The sequence below is a fragment of the Rhopilema esculentum genome, chromosome 13 (assembly GCF_057945365.1).
Source record: "Rhopilema esculentum isolate cy_ngs chromosome 13, ASM5794536v1, whole genome shotgun sequence".
Taxonomy (NCBI): domain Eukaryota; kingdom Metazoa; phylum Cnidaria; class Scyphozoa; order Rhizostomeae; family Rhizostomatidae; genus Rhopilema; species Rhopilema esculentum.
This window is the reverse complement of record NC_142827.1, coordinates 11,231,804-11,249,122: the sequence shown is the minus strand read 5'-3', so window position 1 is coordinate 11,249,122 and position 17,319 is coordinate 11,231,804. Positions and strand designations below refer to the sequence as shown.

The window sequence follows — 17,319 nt, the reverse complement described above, 5'->3', positions numbered from 1 at the left end:
TTTTAATAAAACTGGTTTTAAGTTTAAGCCAAATTGTCGACTTTACGTTTATCTAACTTAATTTATATTTACCTATCACAAAGTTTCAAACAAAATCAAAAGTTCAAACCAACGAACAAATTTAGATTACTTATACATTCGCGATTCATATAAACTCTAAAAATGCTTTAGGGAATAATAGTCAGCAAAAGCTAGTGTCAGGTCATGTTTCTGTATTGAGACCAATTAAAAAATTTACTCAAGTTGGATGTCGTTATTTAGAAAAAGTAAACATTTCTCTTCCCCTGGAGCCTCTCTGGAAAAAAGAATTATTGGTGACTCTAGTTGCTGAATAATTCGCATTTAGAAGTCCTTAAGTCTCTTACCGTGACATTGATTGGTTTTAACTCTCGAAAGGACCCGTACACATTGAATATTCGAACTACCATCTCCAATTTGTAGTCTTTATCAGGTACGCCTAGTGGCAGTATGTTTGGAGGATTCCATGGCTCGTTGCCACTATACCATATTGGATAGTCTACACGGGACACCGTAGATATTTGAACTTGTTTATTACCACTAGTTTTGGTCATGTATTGGTAAGTTATTGGCAGATCCTCGCATTTCCATTCTTTGCATCTTATCTGATATTTTGTTTCAGCTACAAATCCCTCTTTTGGGCTGAAATTTGAAAAGATACAACAATCAATTTTCATGCACAACATGATTATATAATCAACGTAGAAAACACCCTGGGTTGAACCTAACTATTGTGTGGCCCTAGAACTCTGGTTGATAGTAGTCAGCGCATTTGTGTACAAGTTTTTTGGGTTTAGAATTGAAAGAAAAAATGTTTCAACTAATCTTAATTTTTTCGAGTTTATTTTGAGGCCTTTGGATTCACACCAAACGTTGAAGATTGACTACGATTGAACAAAGCGAAAGTTTGCAACTATAAAACGATTCCAATGCAAATTACAATGAAATTAAGATTAGTTGAAAAAACTTTTAAAATAAAGAAAACATGCAGTTGTGTTATTAACAAGACGGATCTTTCCCAGGTTTGATTTACATGACTCCCAACCTAGGCTCAATCCAATACTCGCAATGGTCTTTTTTAACCGGACCTAAAATCAGGCTGAACCGATTTGAATTAGGGAAGTCTTGGAAGCAAATAAAAGGCTCATAATGATTTCTAATGGCTCATATGATTCAAATTAAGTTAAACTCTGCTCTTGATGCATTTGTAGCTTGATTTCTTCGAGACATGACCCTCAATCTCAAAACTGACTTCGAGAAGCATCTGCAATGGCCGCCTGAGCAAGCTAGCGCCTTAGCGGTAGTTTTTCTAAACTGCATACCATACCACACTCATGTTCACCTTAACTCTGAAACTGAAATTGCCACCTTAACTCTGAAAGTGAGGACATCCAATGGACAAAAACCATTCTCCTATTAGAAACCTTTAAAGCAATGATTGGATGTAACAGGTATCTATTCTGAATTTATATACCAGTTTAAGTAAGTTGCTCCGATATACTCCCGATACGTTTCTGGTTTTGCAAAAAACTGGTGCACAGCAATATTATTTCCAACGCAATCACGATTTCACGAGAATCACTATGACGTCATATCCAGATCTCCACCATAATCTAGTGTTGTTAAGAATTATCTCTCGCATGTAATTAGAAGAGAATCGTAGCGCGTGATATGTACTAGGTCGTAGGATAGCCTCGTATAGGAAACGATGCATACATGTGATAGGTCAAAGGCCAAGGTCATTATGCCATTAAAGGTACTAGTAGCGGAAACACACAGATGGGCGGAATAGATCCGATAGCTTGTAGATTGTACGTAAAGGATTGTAGTTAGCTACGAAAAGGAGCTCCAGAAGAAGGGTCATGGACACAGAGACGGCCACTCTCTGGCGTAGGCCAGTGGAATGGTAGAGAGTAACTCACGCGGATATGTCAATTAATAATCAACAGGTTAGTCAAGATTAAGACCTATGTAAATAGTGCTAACTTATTAAACGTAAAATGTCATCAAAGGTGTCTTCATTGTCTTTGCCCTGAGAATCGAGAGAGAAATACAACCTTACAAGATTTACATAGTGTCAACCTCTCAAAAGCTCTTGGTCATGACTGACACCTTGTCATGCTCGACAGTTACCACAACAATCGCGTGAAACACATGATATGTAGGCATATGGAAAGTTTCTATTCCTCTGTGTGTCAACAGCATTAACATTCCTCATCAAATATATTAAAAAGTACAACAGCACAATTCCAAAAAATGAAAAATTTCATTTGGTTCCTTGGATTTTACTTTATCTTTTCTTTAACACACGAAAAAATAAACTTCACTGCCTACTTCGATAATACACACATTGGGCTCAATGACTTTGGCTGAAAAATCTGGTCCTGGTTTATAAATTGCAAATTACTTACTATATTTCGCATGTTCCACTGTGCGGCAAGGACGCCGTGTTCCGTTCCATTGTGATGATTGTTTGTTTTCCTGCTTCTCCGTATTTCGCTTTTAATATGACTTTGAACTGTACGCTGTCCTGAAGCTGCCCTGCGTTTATTACTAAGTTTTGCTTGTTCCATCCTGTGCTTGTCACAAGACTATCAGTCGTACCTGTGACTCCTGGTACTTTTGTTCCATTGCCGTACAATATTTCCCAATCGTATATAATACTCCTTTTGAAATAAAATTAGATAAGGTCTTCAATTTGAGTAAGGAAACTTAGAAGTAGTTTAATTTTGCAGCATTTGAAGAGAATGAAAGTGATTGGACAACTATTTTTTAAACAATCTTTTTGTGGTACAAATCTAAAAATGGCTTGAAAAGCAAACATTTAAGTCATAGTAAAGCTTTTCGTCTGACACTCTTCAGAATCAGAACAAAGATTAAAACACTACGCTAGGAAACATATATACCTAGTTGTGGAACGAAATAGGTCAATCAGAACCGCGAGCACATGACTGTTGAGGTTGCCCAATTAGTGCTGCTTACTTTTTTTAAATGATACCAATTTAAGGTGAAAACGGACTCCTTTTTTCAATTCAACCGCGAATTTTTACCTACATTTTACATGCAATGAGACATATTCAAACCTTTTTAGATAACCGCTTGCATGGAGTGAAGAGAACTGAGTGTGTTATAAGCTCCTTACCCCAGCCACACTTTCATGTATTAGAATTGAATTGCTATTAAAAAATCAAGAGAAAACCTACCCAAGATCCACGCAATCTGGACACTGCCCTCGCAAGATAATTTTCTCTTGGATATTCCATTTTGTGTTGCAATTGGTAACGCACCTGAAAGCCATCAAATAGTTTGAATTTGAGCTAGGTATTTCATTGACTATGTTAATGAAGTGGCTAGTTTAGAGTTTGTGTGTGTCAAACTTTATTTTCAAAAGTTGAGAGAAATCCGTGTCTAATGCTTTGGGTTGGAAAGCATACACTAAAATGCAAAATATTTTAGAAAAATCTATTATGGTATATTTGAGAATTATCCAAACAGCACAAATAGTTCATGAGTTATATGTACGTTATTAAGCAAATGATATTTGTTAACTTCCAATATTCTTTTGTAGCAGAAAGGCATGAGCAGTATCTTATTTCAAAGTACTGCAGATACAGTTCCTTGCTTAAAGAAGTTCCATAATTTACGGTACAGATAATTTAATTGGACCTGACTGTAGCTTGAAGACATTAAATTTAAGACACTCCTTCTGCCTCTCCTTGATGTCATCTCAAGAGAATGAAAAATTCTACATTTTAGAAAGGCCACTAAATGCCTTTGCACTTACCCAATTTCAGCAGGAGGAGGTGCACCTTCGAGAAATGAAATTTCTTGTGCATACTCTGATGTTCTGTTTTGAAATTTAATCCTCAATGTGAATGTGTATTTCGCGTTTAACTGGAAATCCTTTGTGTCTAAATTCATCTTTGACCCCCATTTACTTTTGAGATATGGTTTTTCCTCAGTGTGATTACATAGTTGGAATCTCGCGTCTAGCATTGGTTTGGATATGTTAGCCTTGCAAAACCATTCGAAGGTAAGAACGGTTTTTTCATCATCTGGATCTCTTGAGGCACTCCCATCAAGGATAATTTCATAAAAACTTGTTGTATTGGCCTCTTGGCTTAATCGCTTTTTAAGAGGCACAATTCTTTGGCTACCACTGTCGATTGTTGCGAAAAGTGGCGACTGATTAATAGTGACAAAAGCATTCTTCTGGATCACTTGTGGGCCTTTTGCTAGCGATGCATTCTGGGTAAATGTCACCTTGTATTCTCCGTGAGGATACTTTTGCTTTGGAATGACAAAGACAAGCTCTGTCTTTGGTACATTCTTCTTTTCTTCCAATGGTACGTCATTTCCTATCCTATAAAGGGCAATATGATATTTGATTACAGCTTGCTCAGGGTCTGTGCAGTTGGGCTCGCTAATTGTACCAGTAGCCTTGTAATCCATACCACGAGATACCTGTGTAGGGTTCAGGGAGTTTGGACTTCCTGTGATGTCTAATACCTCAGGAGGACATTGAGTGACCTTCACTCGAAATGTTTCTTCTACCTTGGATATTGGGTTTGTGATGTTTAGTCTCACGATGTACTCCTTCGGCATACTGTACTGAAATGAAAATGTCACTGTTGTTGGATTGATTTGGGTAGAGTGGTTCTTTATGTCGACATCTGGACTCGCGGGATCTTTCTGCAAGCTGTACACGGCAAATGAACCGGTTGCTAGCTTGACTGTTAGCTGGATTGTTGAATCTGTGCCAGTAACAATTTCTTTTATACCTTCTGACTCCATAAAGCCAGGATTTGCAATTAATTCAAGCCCTGTTATTGGACACAAGACGGCAATATCGATATTTTTTGTAACTTGCGTCCCAGGAATGTCGTTCTTGGCAGTGATGGTGGCGACAGTTTTCTTACAGATGTCACCAGGTAGTGGCCTAAAATTCACGAAAAAAGAAAATTATACTCAACTAAATAGTTATATTTAGCAAAAAGCATTTAGTACCGCAAAATTTGAAAAAAGTAAACAAAGCAGCAACATAGTATACAAGAGAATTTTTCCTCCGAGTATATAAAGTATATATATAACGTAAGATAATGACCAAAGGTAAACAGAAAAATTCATATTCAGGCGTGGCTTGAAAGATGCGTTAGAGGAAGAAAGACGCGTTGGGTGGGTTCTTTTTTTACCGATCGGCGACTGGTAATTGTCACTGTCACTTTTGATCTTTTGATCTATGTAGACAGTATTAAAACATCTTAATAAAGGGCCTTGTTTGTATTTTCGATTTTATCTTCCAAACTTTCTTACTGTCTCTTAAATTATAAGTTTGACTGAAGTAAACAAAATAAATATATTTAGGGGCTCGCTTAATGCATACCATACCTAATTTTAAGGTGCAATAATGAACGATTTGTGCTGAGGTACAATGGTTTTGTGCAGTGATAAACAGGAAACTTTGCAGTGTTAAAACTAAAAAATCTCATTGACTTCCAGGTATTTCTGTTGTTGAAGAACACACAGCCCAGGTCTCCGGCTCGACAAGTATTTCACAAAACCTTTCGCCTAATCTTAGTCTCTATAAAACTATTAGTGAACATTTTTTAGTTTTAGTTTAGTTTTAAGTTCTTTGGCTCTTTTCAGTGATGTTGAGGAAAGTTTGACCCTGATCACATCAATCTCTATTGCAATTTTAAAGGTTCTTTTTCCTTTATGTGACTCAAAAACCCTAAAAAGTCTTCTGTGACGTCGGCATCATCCCCCTCTACGCCACTTTGTCTCCATCACTCAGCTCTGTTTTCATGGTGCTAAACATTCTTTTCGCTTTTCGTTGTTTCGTCCATATCTTTTAGTTACTCTCAGTTATAACTACTGTTAGAAGAACGGCTTCAACATTAACACGTATTGTGCACCCCTTCGTTGTTACGTTAGGCACAGAAAAATATGAGGCAAATAAATAGCGCCCGCACAGCGTCGTAAATGGCTCACTGTTGAAAAGAATTCAATGAAGCTGATGAAAGTTTGACTAACAAATTTTTAGTGCAAAGTGGAATATCTAGTTGCTTTTGTCTAGCTGATGACGTTTTCGGCAAATTTGAAGCATACAGTGCCCTTTTCAGGAATAAAGGAGCGGGAAAATGTCTTTCAATCTACTCTTCTATTCTTTTTTGAACTATTCTTTTCCTATTCTTTTTGCCTGATGAAGAGTTATGCTCAAAACGTTGCAAATATATTTAGCTTTCAAATGTACCAAGTCTTTATTTAATCACCGTTCAAACACCGCTTTTTCTGGTACTTTCATGCAGAAAAAAAAGCCATGTAGTTCTTCTTACAGAAAGGTGTAACAGGATAGAAAATTTCAAAAGTTGTAGATGTAAAAAACCGGAGATAGGAATATCTCTATGAGAAGTAAACAATCAGTAAATTATTGTTTCAAACCTGAAATTGAAAATGTGAGTGACTCCTCCAGATGCAGTTGGCAATATTGTCACATTATTTACTCCTTCTAGTGATGCCGTTAATGTCACATTTGTGCCATTAAGTACATTTGCTGTAATAATTATTGGCAAAGAAGCCCTCGTAATAATTGCACCGTTTACCAGCCCAGACACATCTACCTGAACAATTTTCTCCTGCACTTTGAATTGTTTTGTAACGTTTTCCTTGCTGAGCAGATTCTCCGCTTCAGCTCGTAAATCATACAAGCCTGCAAAATGAAAACAGATAATGCGAATTAGGAAATAGTGCAAACTTGATCTTGTCAGCGTGGTTCACTTTGGGCAACTTTTTGTATACATCTTAGAAGTACCGATTTAGCAAGCAAAAATGTGACGTTACTTCCATAGTATTTGGCTTCAAGCCTTCCCTACTATAACTGATGTGCATCCTGTAGAACCACTTTTTCAGATAAAACGTTTGTTTTTTGCTTATTTAAAAATTTAAAGTATTTTAAGTCTATGTTCGCATCATCGGCAGCTAATATCTACATTCTTCCGGCAAAACACTTCCTCGAAATTTTTAAAAAGTCTTGAAACTAACCAACTCTGCTTGGCGTGAATGCCTGATTGCCTTCTGTATTATTGAATGTGAAATTTTCCGCCCCAAAATCAATTATCCAGCGATACGTGATATTGCTTCCTGTTGCCACAGATGATACCATCGTAAATGTTTTGTGCAATTCATAGGCTGCTGGTAAAAGCAACTTTGGCTCCTCCATTTTCAGTCCAGTTATCCTTTCCTAGAAGTTAAGAAGCATTCCTTCAAAACCTTAAAGCACTTTGTGATTTTTAGTAAACATGATATATTTTAATGTAACACAATATCATCAAGAAATATAATACAATTATATAAAGTTACAAATGATATAATAAAATGCTATAAAGCGATATACAATGTTCATATGATATGATTTAATATAATGCAATATAGTTCACTATATTGAAGTATGGCTTAAATCTAATATAACTAAATAGAACACAACACAATTTATTAAACATAATTTTTGCTATATGATATAGCATAAATTTTACCAATGCATTGCAATTTGTTGCTAGATAATAAAGTTTGACATATTAAAGCACAGCCTAAAATAAAAGTAATATTCAGAACTATCACATTATCCTTAAATTACGTTGTCACGAGTTACTCTAGGCATGACATAACAACAACGATTTGCATGAAATTATGCAGTCATATGAATTGAGATTATTATTACTTGTATTTGGACGTATTTGTTTCCAATGTAGGGAGCCAAAGTTTGATGCTTGGCAGTTACTTTGACATTTCCAACTCCAATCTCGGCGAATGTTGTTGTCATTTTGAACGAGCTTGTGGTAGACAAATGCGCCGTTATCCTATGGGTTATTGTCTTTGGCGTGGAAGGCCTTGGTATCATCATACCAGGAAATATCTCTGTCGCTAAACTGAAGTGATACTCTGTAGCTGAAGCACTTGTTGTATGGCTAATATCTCCTTCTGATGAAGAGAGTTTAAGGCCTAACACGTCACCTCTCTGAACCCCAATGTTTGCCGTTTTCAGCTTGAAGTATTTCAGACCAGTGGTATTGGCAAGAAAGCTTACCTCTAAATAGAAAATTGGCATATTTTTCAACAATTGCATTCCTAAAACGCTAGGTGTTTTGGGAAACAATTTGTTGGCAGTTGTAGGCAGTTTAGGTTGTAGCAAGTCACTGCCAGTCATTAATCTAAGCATTCATATACTAGATTACCTATACTAGAAATACTAGATTACGTGCAGTAATAATGCTATAATAACGATGAAAGTAAGTAAATTATACCAGGAAAAAATTGTTTAAATGAATAAACGACGTTTCGAGCATAGCCCGTTATTCTAGAAATACAGCAATGTTGCGTATTGCAAATAAGCTATTCACTTTTGTATCAATTACATGAATTGTCTATTTAGATTTATATGGTTGTGTAACCAGAACTCTACTTTTATACGTAAAACCTTTCATACCATAGTAAAGTCACTTTTATTTTGTGTGTTTATTCTTTTTTCAATTGTTCTTTGATACTTGCTATACAGACTTGCTTTGAAATTTGCTTTTCTCGAAAGTGTGAAAGTAACATTTTAGCTATCTTGAAACAGATTAACTTCGTTTAACATTATACTTTTGGTAGATCGTGGAGAGATCTGTAAAGCTAATCAGAGGCTTTGTTTATGTTTTTATCAGCATTTTCATTTCTAACAACTATCAAACAAGTCATGAAAAGGAAATGGCCTTTAATTGGCCGAGAAGTAAATAAGTTATGTTTGTTCCTAAAAAAAGCAACTGAAAAACTTTAGTAGCTCTTACCAGAAATCAGAGTAAAGTCGGGGGTGGTCCCTTGAATGATGGTTGATGATGCAGTTATGTTAGACATCATATCGACTGTCTCATTGCAAGTTGCGTTGCAGCCATTATTGGCAAAGCAATATACCAGTCCAGTTGCACATGATGGTCTGTAAACCTGAATATCGAAACAAGGTAATTTAAATGCCTGTCTGTCTATAAAGCAAAGTCTAAGATTTTCTTCAAGGCCTTTTTCCTGTGCCAACGCTTTTTCTTGTTCGTGTCACATTGTAATACATGCTTAGTTATAAACAGTAGAAAATTTGTGAATTATGGCTTCAATTATCAATACAATCTGCACCTAATACAAGACTTGAACCTATGCAAGATGCATCGTACTTTGATATGTAAAGATGTAAAGTACATTTCCCAAATGTGAATATTTCAACGGCGTAGTTTAACTAGCTAACGTTGCTGAAAGTCTTTTATCTACCTGAAAGCGCAAATAACCGGCTTTAGAGATGTAAGCTTCAAATGCAGAAACTATGCCTCCTGTTGGAAATTTAAACTGCGGCATGATATAAACACCAGAGTTTGGGCTTGATAAGACGCTAGTTGCACGGATGAGGTCATTCGCTGAAGCACCAACAGCAACGATGAAAGCGTCTGTGGATATAGCGATAAAAGTTTGTAATCAAATGTCTTGCTAAGTCAATAAGTTATTGGATACAAATACAACAAGATCAGTTAAAAGATGCCATTTCTTGGTTTTGAGGGTTTCGTTTTAAGGAACATTGATACCTACAAAATCTTATTCTATTTAGATTAAATATTTTCACAATAGTTTCACAAATGTTATAGACAAACACAGTGATTGAAGAGCAGCAGAATTTTCTCTACCCTAATATGTGTTTTTGATTCAAATTTAAGGAAACACTCAATGATGCCCATTACTGAGAGAGATATTACCAACAGCGTGATCATGACCTTCTTCTTACCTTCTATAGCCAAATTGTTCACATGCGTTGGAGTGACTAGCGTGTTTCCAATATAAATATCTCCATCCACTGTCAAGTTATTTCCTTCCACTATTGCCACTGTGTACTGTTTTGTTTCGCCTTTTTCGATAAGCGGGCTAAGGCTGACATTGACACCATATGGCGGCGTCTCTACTTGCAATACTTTGCTGGCAGATGCAGTGCCCATACCGGATAATGTTCTTGCAGTCACTGAAACTCTATAGAAGCCAGCATTCTTGTAAACATAGGCCATGGTTCTTCCCTGGACATAGTCGACCGCCACGCCATCACCAAAATCGATCTTTATGTCAACGTTTATATCGACTGCAATATAACAGCAAAAATTAGGTTATTGTATCGACTTGTGGTACGTAGAAGGAACACCGTTGGATTTCCAATCAAATATTTGGTAGACTTCTGTTAATTTTAGGTATAATTTCAATATGAGGTATAATTTCTGCTATTATCTCGTTACCATGAATCAACAAAGTTAGCTTATGACAACTAACATATTCAACTTTATTTTTACTCATCGTGTTTACTAAGTATTCTCTATGATCAATGTTAAAGATTTGATACCTCGATAAAAATTAAAAGCAACTTGAGAACATTTGATATCTTTTTGTTTCTTTAACTAGAATAATTTAGTCTAGAGTAACTGCTAAATTTCTGATAAAGAAAAAGGCTCTTTGGCTTCTTGCTGGCATAGATTTATGTAACGATCCCTTTTAAGAAAAATTTTGTTATGTCGTCAAGTAATTGGTTTTTTTTTGTTTGCCAAATCTTTGGGAGTTTCAAATCTTTAACCTGTCCTTATTTGAATGTTTCCGCAAAGAATTTGGAGTGTAATCTTCCATAAAATGATGTCGAAAAAGTAAGGTCACTATAGAAAAAGAATTCTTCCAAGATGATACGTAAAAACATGTTAAGCAATTATATTAATCGTACTTTGGTATCCTAAGTTTATATTATAAGTTTATATTACAATATTAAAGATGTTTTGTAATAATTCTTGAAAATTATAATGTTCTTAGCTACAAATTAAAAAAAGTGCACTGAAACTAATTCAATGTGATCTATGCTTTATGCATGGCACGTTTCAGAAAAGCCATAATGGTCTTACCTGGGTCAGTTTGAATACTTATGTTTTGTGGCACAGATCCCTTCAACACATCAGAATTAAGAATAGTAACCGATTTTAACATGGACGTCATGTTCACCAGCCAATGGTATGTGGTACCATCGCAGTCCTCCGTTGTATTTTCAAAGTCGCAAACTTTTTGGACACAGTTACTGGCATCAACAGACGCAGAAATTTGGTGAACCTGAAGAGTGCACAGACAAAGACCCGTTTGCGAAAAGAGACCAAACTTGACAGAAGGCACAGCTGTACATCTTGAGCCACATTTCACGGCATTATCTTCATTAAATGTTGTATTAAAATCTTCGCTGCCTTCTGGTACAAAAACATCTTGGTAATTGGTGAGTAGATCGGTATCAGGAAAACAACCGCCATACCATGCACCTGAAAAACACTCCTCTACATCAGATGTTGTAAAAGGCTGTACCACAAGAGAAGAAAGAATGAACGCATAATCAAAGGCAAATTTCATATGATAATCTTTCGTAAAGACCATAAACATTCGCTAAATAAACGTAGATTGACTCTATTTAGAAATTATTGTGCTTGCCTTAACAGATTGGCATATTTTACTTTGTGTCACCTCCATTCGATTTTATTTGACTCGCTATCTTCTTTATGCAAATCAAACGTTTGGTTTCGCGTCCATTCGGGCCAAGGTAAGTTTGAAAAGCATTCATTTTACCCTTCGTCTTGCAGTGGCAAAGACAGTGGATTATTAAAGATTGCTTAATCAAACAAAACACAATCATCAAATGCCAGTATATGAAAGAAACCTCTTTCAAAAACAGTCTCTTTGCAGATGGGAAAATTTTAAAGCTCCTTAGCTTCAGATGCTGATGCAAAGGTCATTTGCCTTTCTGCTCTATCTTCTTGAAAAGCCTACCTTTACCTTTTGTCAATATATGATGGTACTAATGTCTTGAAGATCGTCTCAACGCGATAGCTGAATATCTTGATAGTTAGAATAAGCACGACTGGGTATTAAAAGGCGCTTTTTATTGCTTCGATATGTATTGCAATGCATCAAAAGCTTACACAAATTGTTACTAAAGAAAATGAATTTATGCTTTTAACCAGAAAAGTGACAAAATGTCCTTGAAATGGTGAAATGTTTGCAAATCAAAGAAAAATGCTTCTGATGAAAGGATGTAGAGAATTCATAGATGATCGCGTCGTGTGACGTCAGAGTTGCAAAAGTTGTTGACCTTCCTCTAACTCAGCAATTTATGACCTCAATCATCCTAATTTTGATACACAGTAAAAATACCGATAATAAGCCTAAAAGCGTTTTGTACCAAACAAGAACGCTTAATAAGGGGGTCTATCTGTGATATTTCTCTGCTTTACCAAGTTTTTCAATTATAACTTTTCGGCGTCAAGTATTGTCTTTGTATTTTCTTCTAATGACTGTTCAAGCCTGGATTTTTCATCTTTGATTCAGTGCAGCTTCGCTAATATCATGCAGTTCAAAGGATTTCAATGGTTATTTAATGAATTATTTGTGATTTATTTTCCGTATTTGAGAAACCAAGAACGTAAAATTTTTGTTTCTCTCAATAAAACATTTCTCACTTGCTTGCCGGAAGGCCTTTCCAAACTAGTTTTGTAGAGTTTTGCGTCTCTCTGTAAGGTCAAGTGATCAAAATTGGGCCAGCAATCAAAGTTGAAAACATTGAGATGTCGGTGTCAGCTTGATCTGATGGAATGCAATAAAGCAAGCTTTCCAGAAAACGTTGCTTGAGTTTTAAATGTCACAGTTTAATAGAACGGTATTTGTCAAAATGAGGAATTGTTGTGTTGCAGAAAATGAAAAAACTTTTGCAGTTTGACCTTGCCTCTGAGAAAGCAAAACTAGATTCATTAACAAAGGAAGAAAACCTCTTATTGCAGCATTTAATTTGCAGATATGCTGCTCTAAGAGCTTGAAATTCACAGCCAACTTTATGTTTCTTGTTGAAAAGAGAGTTAGATAATGCTTTCATGGTAAATTTAACATGCTACTTTTTTTAGCAAACTTCTCAGCAAATGCGGTCAGCAATGTTGTTGGCAACAATTTGACCGTATGCGATCGATCTCACATCAAAACTCCGTTTAACTGCACACTGTTCAACCACCTGTTGTATTGGGTGTGACAATGACTTTTCAATCCGGGTTAGGTGAAAACAAGCATTCAGTTCTCTTGGCAACGGAAATCTTTTCTATTCTAGACATGCGTCAGTTGTAGAATTAACCAATTTTGCCACATGCGATGTCTCTGGTCGTTGCTTCAAAAGCATGGAAGAGTTTGACGCTGTATGCAAATTGATTGTACTTCATAGTTTTACGAGAATCTTGGTACTGCCATTAATTGTATAACAATGTAGCTATGGTGGCAATGTTATTTAATCAGAAAGTGCATCCTTTTTGCGATTGTAAACCTATGCGATTAATTATTTGAATTATCTAATACACTTCAAATGTGAAGTTTCCTACCGTCACATTGAAAAGTTATTTTTGGAAATTTTTATTTCGCCATTCTTGTTAATCAGCTTTCTCCCTCAAGTTAAAGGCAGTCTATCCCCTCGATGATTGGCTAATATGAACAATAGGTCCTCTCGCCTTAACGGATAACGGATTACGATGCTTGCTTTGGCTGGCCTAGCTGCGGTAGTGGACGACATTTGAAACTGCGAGCAAAAAGCTATCGGGAATGACAAGAAGATTTAATTATTGGAATTGAATGATGATAATGAAAGCACTTCCTTTCGCTATTTGACATATTTGTCGCAGAAACCAAACAGGGAAACAAATATTTCTAGCCACAGCTTCACTACAACGGAAACACAGGCATTAGATTCAAAAGCTCTGGAATCAAAGTTGTCTCTGATTGGTTTAAATCGTTTAATTATCGATCAAGCTCAACTGTGTGTGAATTTCACTCCCGTGAAAATGAAGCTGAGCACAATAGGGGACAGGCTGCCTTTAAGTTTCTTCTTCAGCCCTCGAAAGCTGGCAAATCACTGGTAGAGAAAGATGAATCGATAACAATTTGTACACAAAATCATTTTCTCCAGTTATGCATTGCATTGTTTGTGTTAAATGTTTTGGAGCCTTTCTTATTCATCACTTCGATAATAAATTGTCAGCAACCACGTTAACATGTCATGTTTCTTCGATTCCGTCTCATGCAGATACTCAGACTTGTTAAATGTATGGTACAAGTCTTAAATGGTAACGTTAGCAGGAGACTGTAAAAGAAACTAATTCAATTTTGAGATTCTTTAATCCATTATCAATTGGAAAGTTGAATAAGTCCTTTTGTGAATATTCTGTTCCGTTTTGTGATTTTCTTCTATTGTGCTTTATGGATGAATCATGACCATAGCTTTTTGTTACGTTTAGGAATGTTTGGTTGTATGGTATAAGCTTGTTATTTTTAAAGATATCCTGATGCATACTCAAAATGTCTGCATTGATTATTTTGTGCGAAAACTTTATTCACTGAATAGAATATAGTCCAGAAAGGTAGATAAAATGTAGGTAACATGTTTCCCTGGATGTCATATTTGTAGGGCAGTGTTTCCTGACGCTAGGTGACCAGTTTTAACCTGTTGGAAAGGTTTGTGTCCAGTCACTGTATCTTTAGCACGTGACGTAACGTATCAGACGGGGGTATCAATCATAATGTTAGCTGATGAACCGTGGTAGTAGTTGCTTATAGGCGGGTAATTGCCGCTATAAATGGGAAACTCAAAAGAAGAAATATTCCATAAGGCTGATTTTGACAGTACCTCCAAACATAATGCATACTTTATGCGACTTTAAGTGTTATAAGATAAATTAATATGAATTAGCCACCTGCTATGGGACAAAACCTGCTTACCTTACAAGGTAAAGTTGTAAAATTTCGTAAGATTTTGATGTCTGTGTGAATTTGCATTGTCACCTTACCAATCGTTTCGTGATGATATTGTTCTATGTCTGTTTTCTGTGAAGTCTGGCAAGCTGCTTGTGACAACTGTCAGCTTTCAACGCACAAGTCACAAGTCATTTACGAATATCGTTCTTTGACATCTCCAGTATTAAATGTCAAACTAATGTATTAAATCGCTTTCTAACACCATAAGTATTAGCAACAAAAAAGATCGCTAATAAAATATATAAATATCTCCATATAAGTTGAATGGTGTTTTATCTGTTTACGCATTTCTATGATATGAATTACATATCACACCCGAGTTGGACTTTCGATCTATTTTCTTCGGCATGTAGCAACGAAAAAAGTAGCTGACTTTTCAGAAATGCGCTAAAATAATAAAAGCCGTGTTGATTCTTTGTATCTCATGAAATCGGCTCTATTTTGTATGACAATGCGAAGCAAGTGCGGCATCCAGGCTTTGTGTTATAGGCGATAGTATTGATGTTCGAGCAAATGAATTGAGTTGCTTAAAAATTCTGATTCTTCCAAAAGGCCGTAATGTGCTGCTTAATTCCAATCTAAACTAATACGCAAAGAAAAGAATCTTTTTTCTATGGAAAATATCTCAGTTACTACATATTTTTGTGCTGTCATCTACCAAGAATTCGCTATCAAGTGCAGCACTCAACATCCATTCTAGTGAGCAGCCATCCTATCATTTTGAGCGCGCTTAGCAACAGTCAAAGTTGTTTCACACATATTCATATTTTGGTTTGTTCTTGAGAAAAACTCCACTGATAAAAATCCCAAATGTTGTCTGAACTTTGATATAAGTACTGAATAACAAAACTCATGTGGAAGAAGTCAGTTACAATGAATAACTGCATTTTCAGGAATGCTTTTACCACAACTTTGGAAGTATGTGATCTAAAACTGTGTGATTAAAAATTTCCTTCAAAAGAACAAATTTAATCGCTTGAATTCCAACTGCACTTCACAATATCTTGCACGTTAACTGCATGCACACACTTAAAAATCTTCAACACGTGTCTTACTATTCTAAAATTGAAAATTTTTCCTTCGTGAAATTTACATCAATTTTCTCCAAAAATCTATTTGGATATCACGGAATGAGGTCAACATTATTGCAAGCTGCGCTTCTTGACCTAGCTATGTTTGATTCAATATGCTTTATAGAGTTTTGGTACCATTTATGCTATCTAAATGCTAGTGACGTCATCATTGCAAAACTTCCAAACACATTTTCTATTGTAATACTGCTTTATGAACCTACATAAAGTCTCGGATCCATAACAACCTTCTCATACTGTTCAATATTCTAAAGAGTATTCTATTACCTTCAATAGTCCAAGTTTCGTTTAAAGTGATTCATTTTTCCACAATAAATCAATTGATTTCTATAATTTTAAGACTGTTAAAATAAAATTTCCACCTAAGATTTCCAACGGACTGGAGCCCTCGACAACTATGCTTGAACAGAAACCAGTAGGAATTCTTTTGATATTTTTAAAGGCAGCTGTAGACATATTTCTTTGCTAGATGCCTTAAATCAAAAACGTTATTGTGGGAATGATGAGTGGTATCATGAAACTTACCGCTTGGGACTAAACCACGACAGTTGACCGCTATCGCAAGAATCAGCGCTGTTACCTTCAAAATCAGGACAGGAAGGCTGGCCATCTTTGCTCCCATTTTACGAACTGACTTTGATATATAACATGAATCGTCTTCTACAGGTTGCAATAAGAGTTAAAGTCCATGCTTTTTACCTTGCAATTTGCTTGCAAAATAAGAATTGATAATTCAGTAAAATTCTAACAACAATATAGCTTTTTAAACCATTCTTAATTTGTTACTTTCGCTTTGACTTCTTATCGTTGAGATTCAAGTGTTTAATTCGCTGCACTGAACTACTCCTGCTCCGTTTCTGCCGACTATGAGCTTATGAATTATAAATGATTTGTTAGCTAAATGCATTCAATCGTTGCTGGTTTTGTTAGTTTGAGGGAATAAAAGATTTCTGGTGGCTAATGGATCGCTCTTTGCATTCGTGCAAATTTGCTGTCAGCTCTCATTGGCTATTCGCTTTAAATTCATTCTTTTGATTTATGTATGCTATAAAATATATTTTCCAAACCAGTTAATGCCTTTCCAATGAAGATCAGAATGTAAACGGTAAATGCTCTGATGAAACATAACATCAAATGTTTCAATCAAATTTTGCCTCATGAATATACAAGATCGATGTCATTAACTGGTGATAGAGGCAACCAGTGAGGGAAAGTACTGCTAGAAAGCTTCAAATGCTCCGAATGTAGCTGCTATTTTTCAAATACGATTTTTCATAGCAGTTGAAAAATGGCAGGTTAAAAGATGCGGGGTTTTATTTTCAATCCTATCTGACCTGGGGGGAAATCCGGA

General features: G+C 35.8%; 1 protein-coding gene across 1 annotated transcript in view; it reads right to left on the bottom strand.

The window, feature by feature from the left end:
- The window catches only part of LOC135692279 (polycystin family receptor for egg jelly), a 32,020-nt gene extending 15,171 nt beyond the window's left edge, over positions 1-16,849 (bottom strand). Inside the window, exons 1-12 of the mRNA XM_065210378.2 lie at positions 16,494-16,849; positions 10,959-11,360; positions 9,815-10,159; positions 9,310-9,482; positions 8,841-8,994; positions 7,736-8,103; positions 7,060-7,258; positions 6,460-6,727; positions 3,803-4,957; positions 3,222-3,305; positions 2,430-2,684; positions 366-660 (exon numbers count right to left, since the gene is read on the bottom strand). Coding sequence (XP_065066450.2) covers positions 366-660; positions 2,430-2,684; positions 3,222-3,305; positions 3,803-4,957; positions 6,460-6,727; positions 7,060-7,258; positions 7,736-8,103; positions 8,841-8,994; positions 9,310-9,482; positions 9,815-10,159; positions 10,959-11,360; positions 16,494-16,590 — 3,795 coding nt within the window. The 5' untranslated portion in view covers positions 16,591-16,849. The remainder of the gene's footprint in view (positions 1-365; positions 661-2,429; positions 2,685-3,221; positions 3,306-3,802; positions 4,958-6,459; positions 6,728-7,059; positions 7,259-7,735; positions 8,104-8,840; positions 8,995-9,309; positions 9,483-9,814; positions 10,160-10,958; positions 11,361-16,493) is intronic.
- Positions 16,850-17,319: the final 470 nt, after the last annotated feature.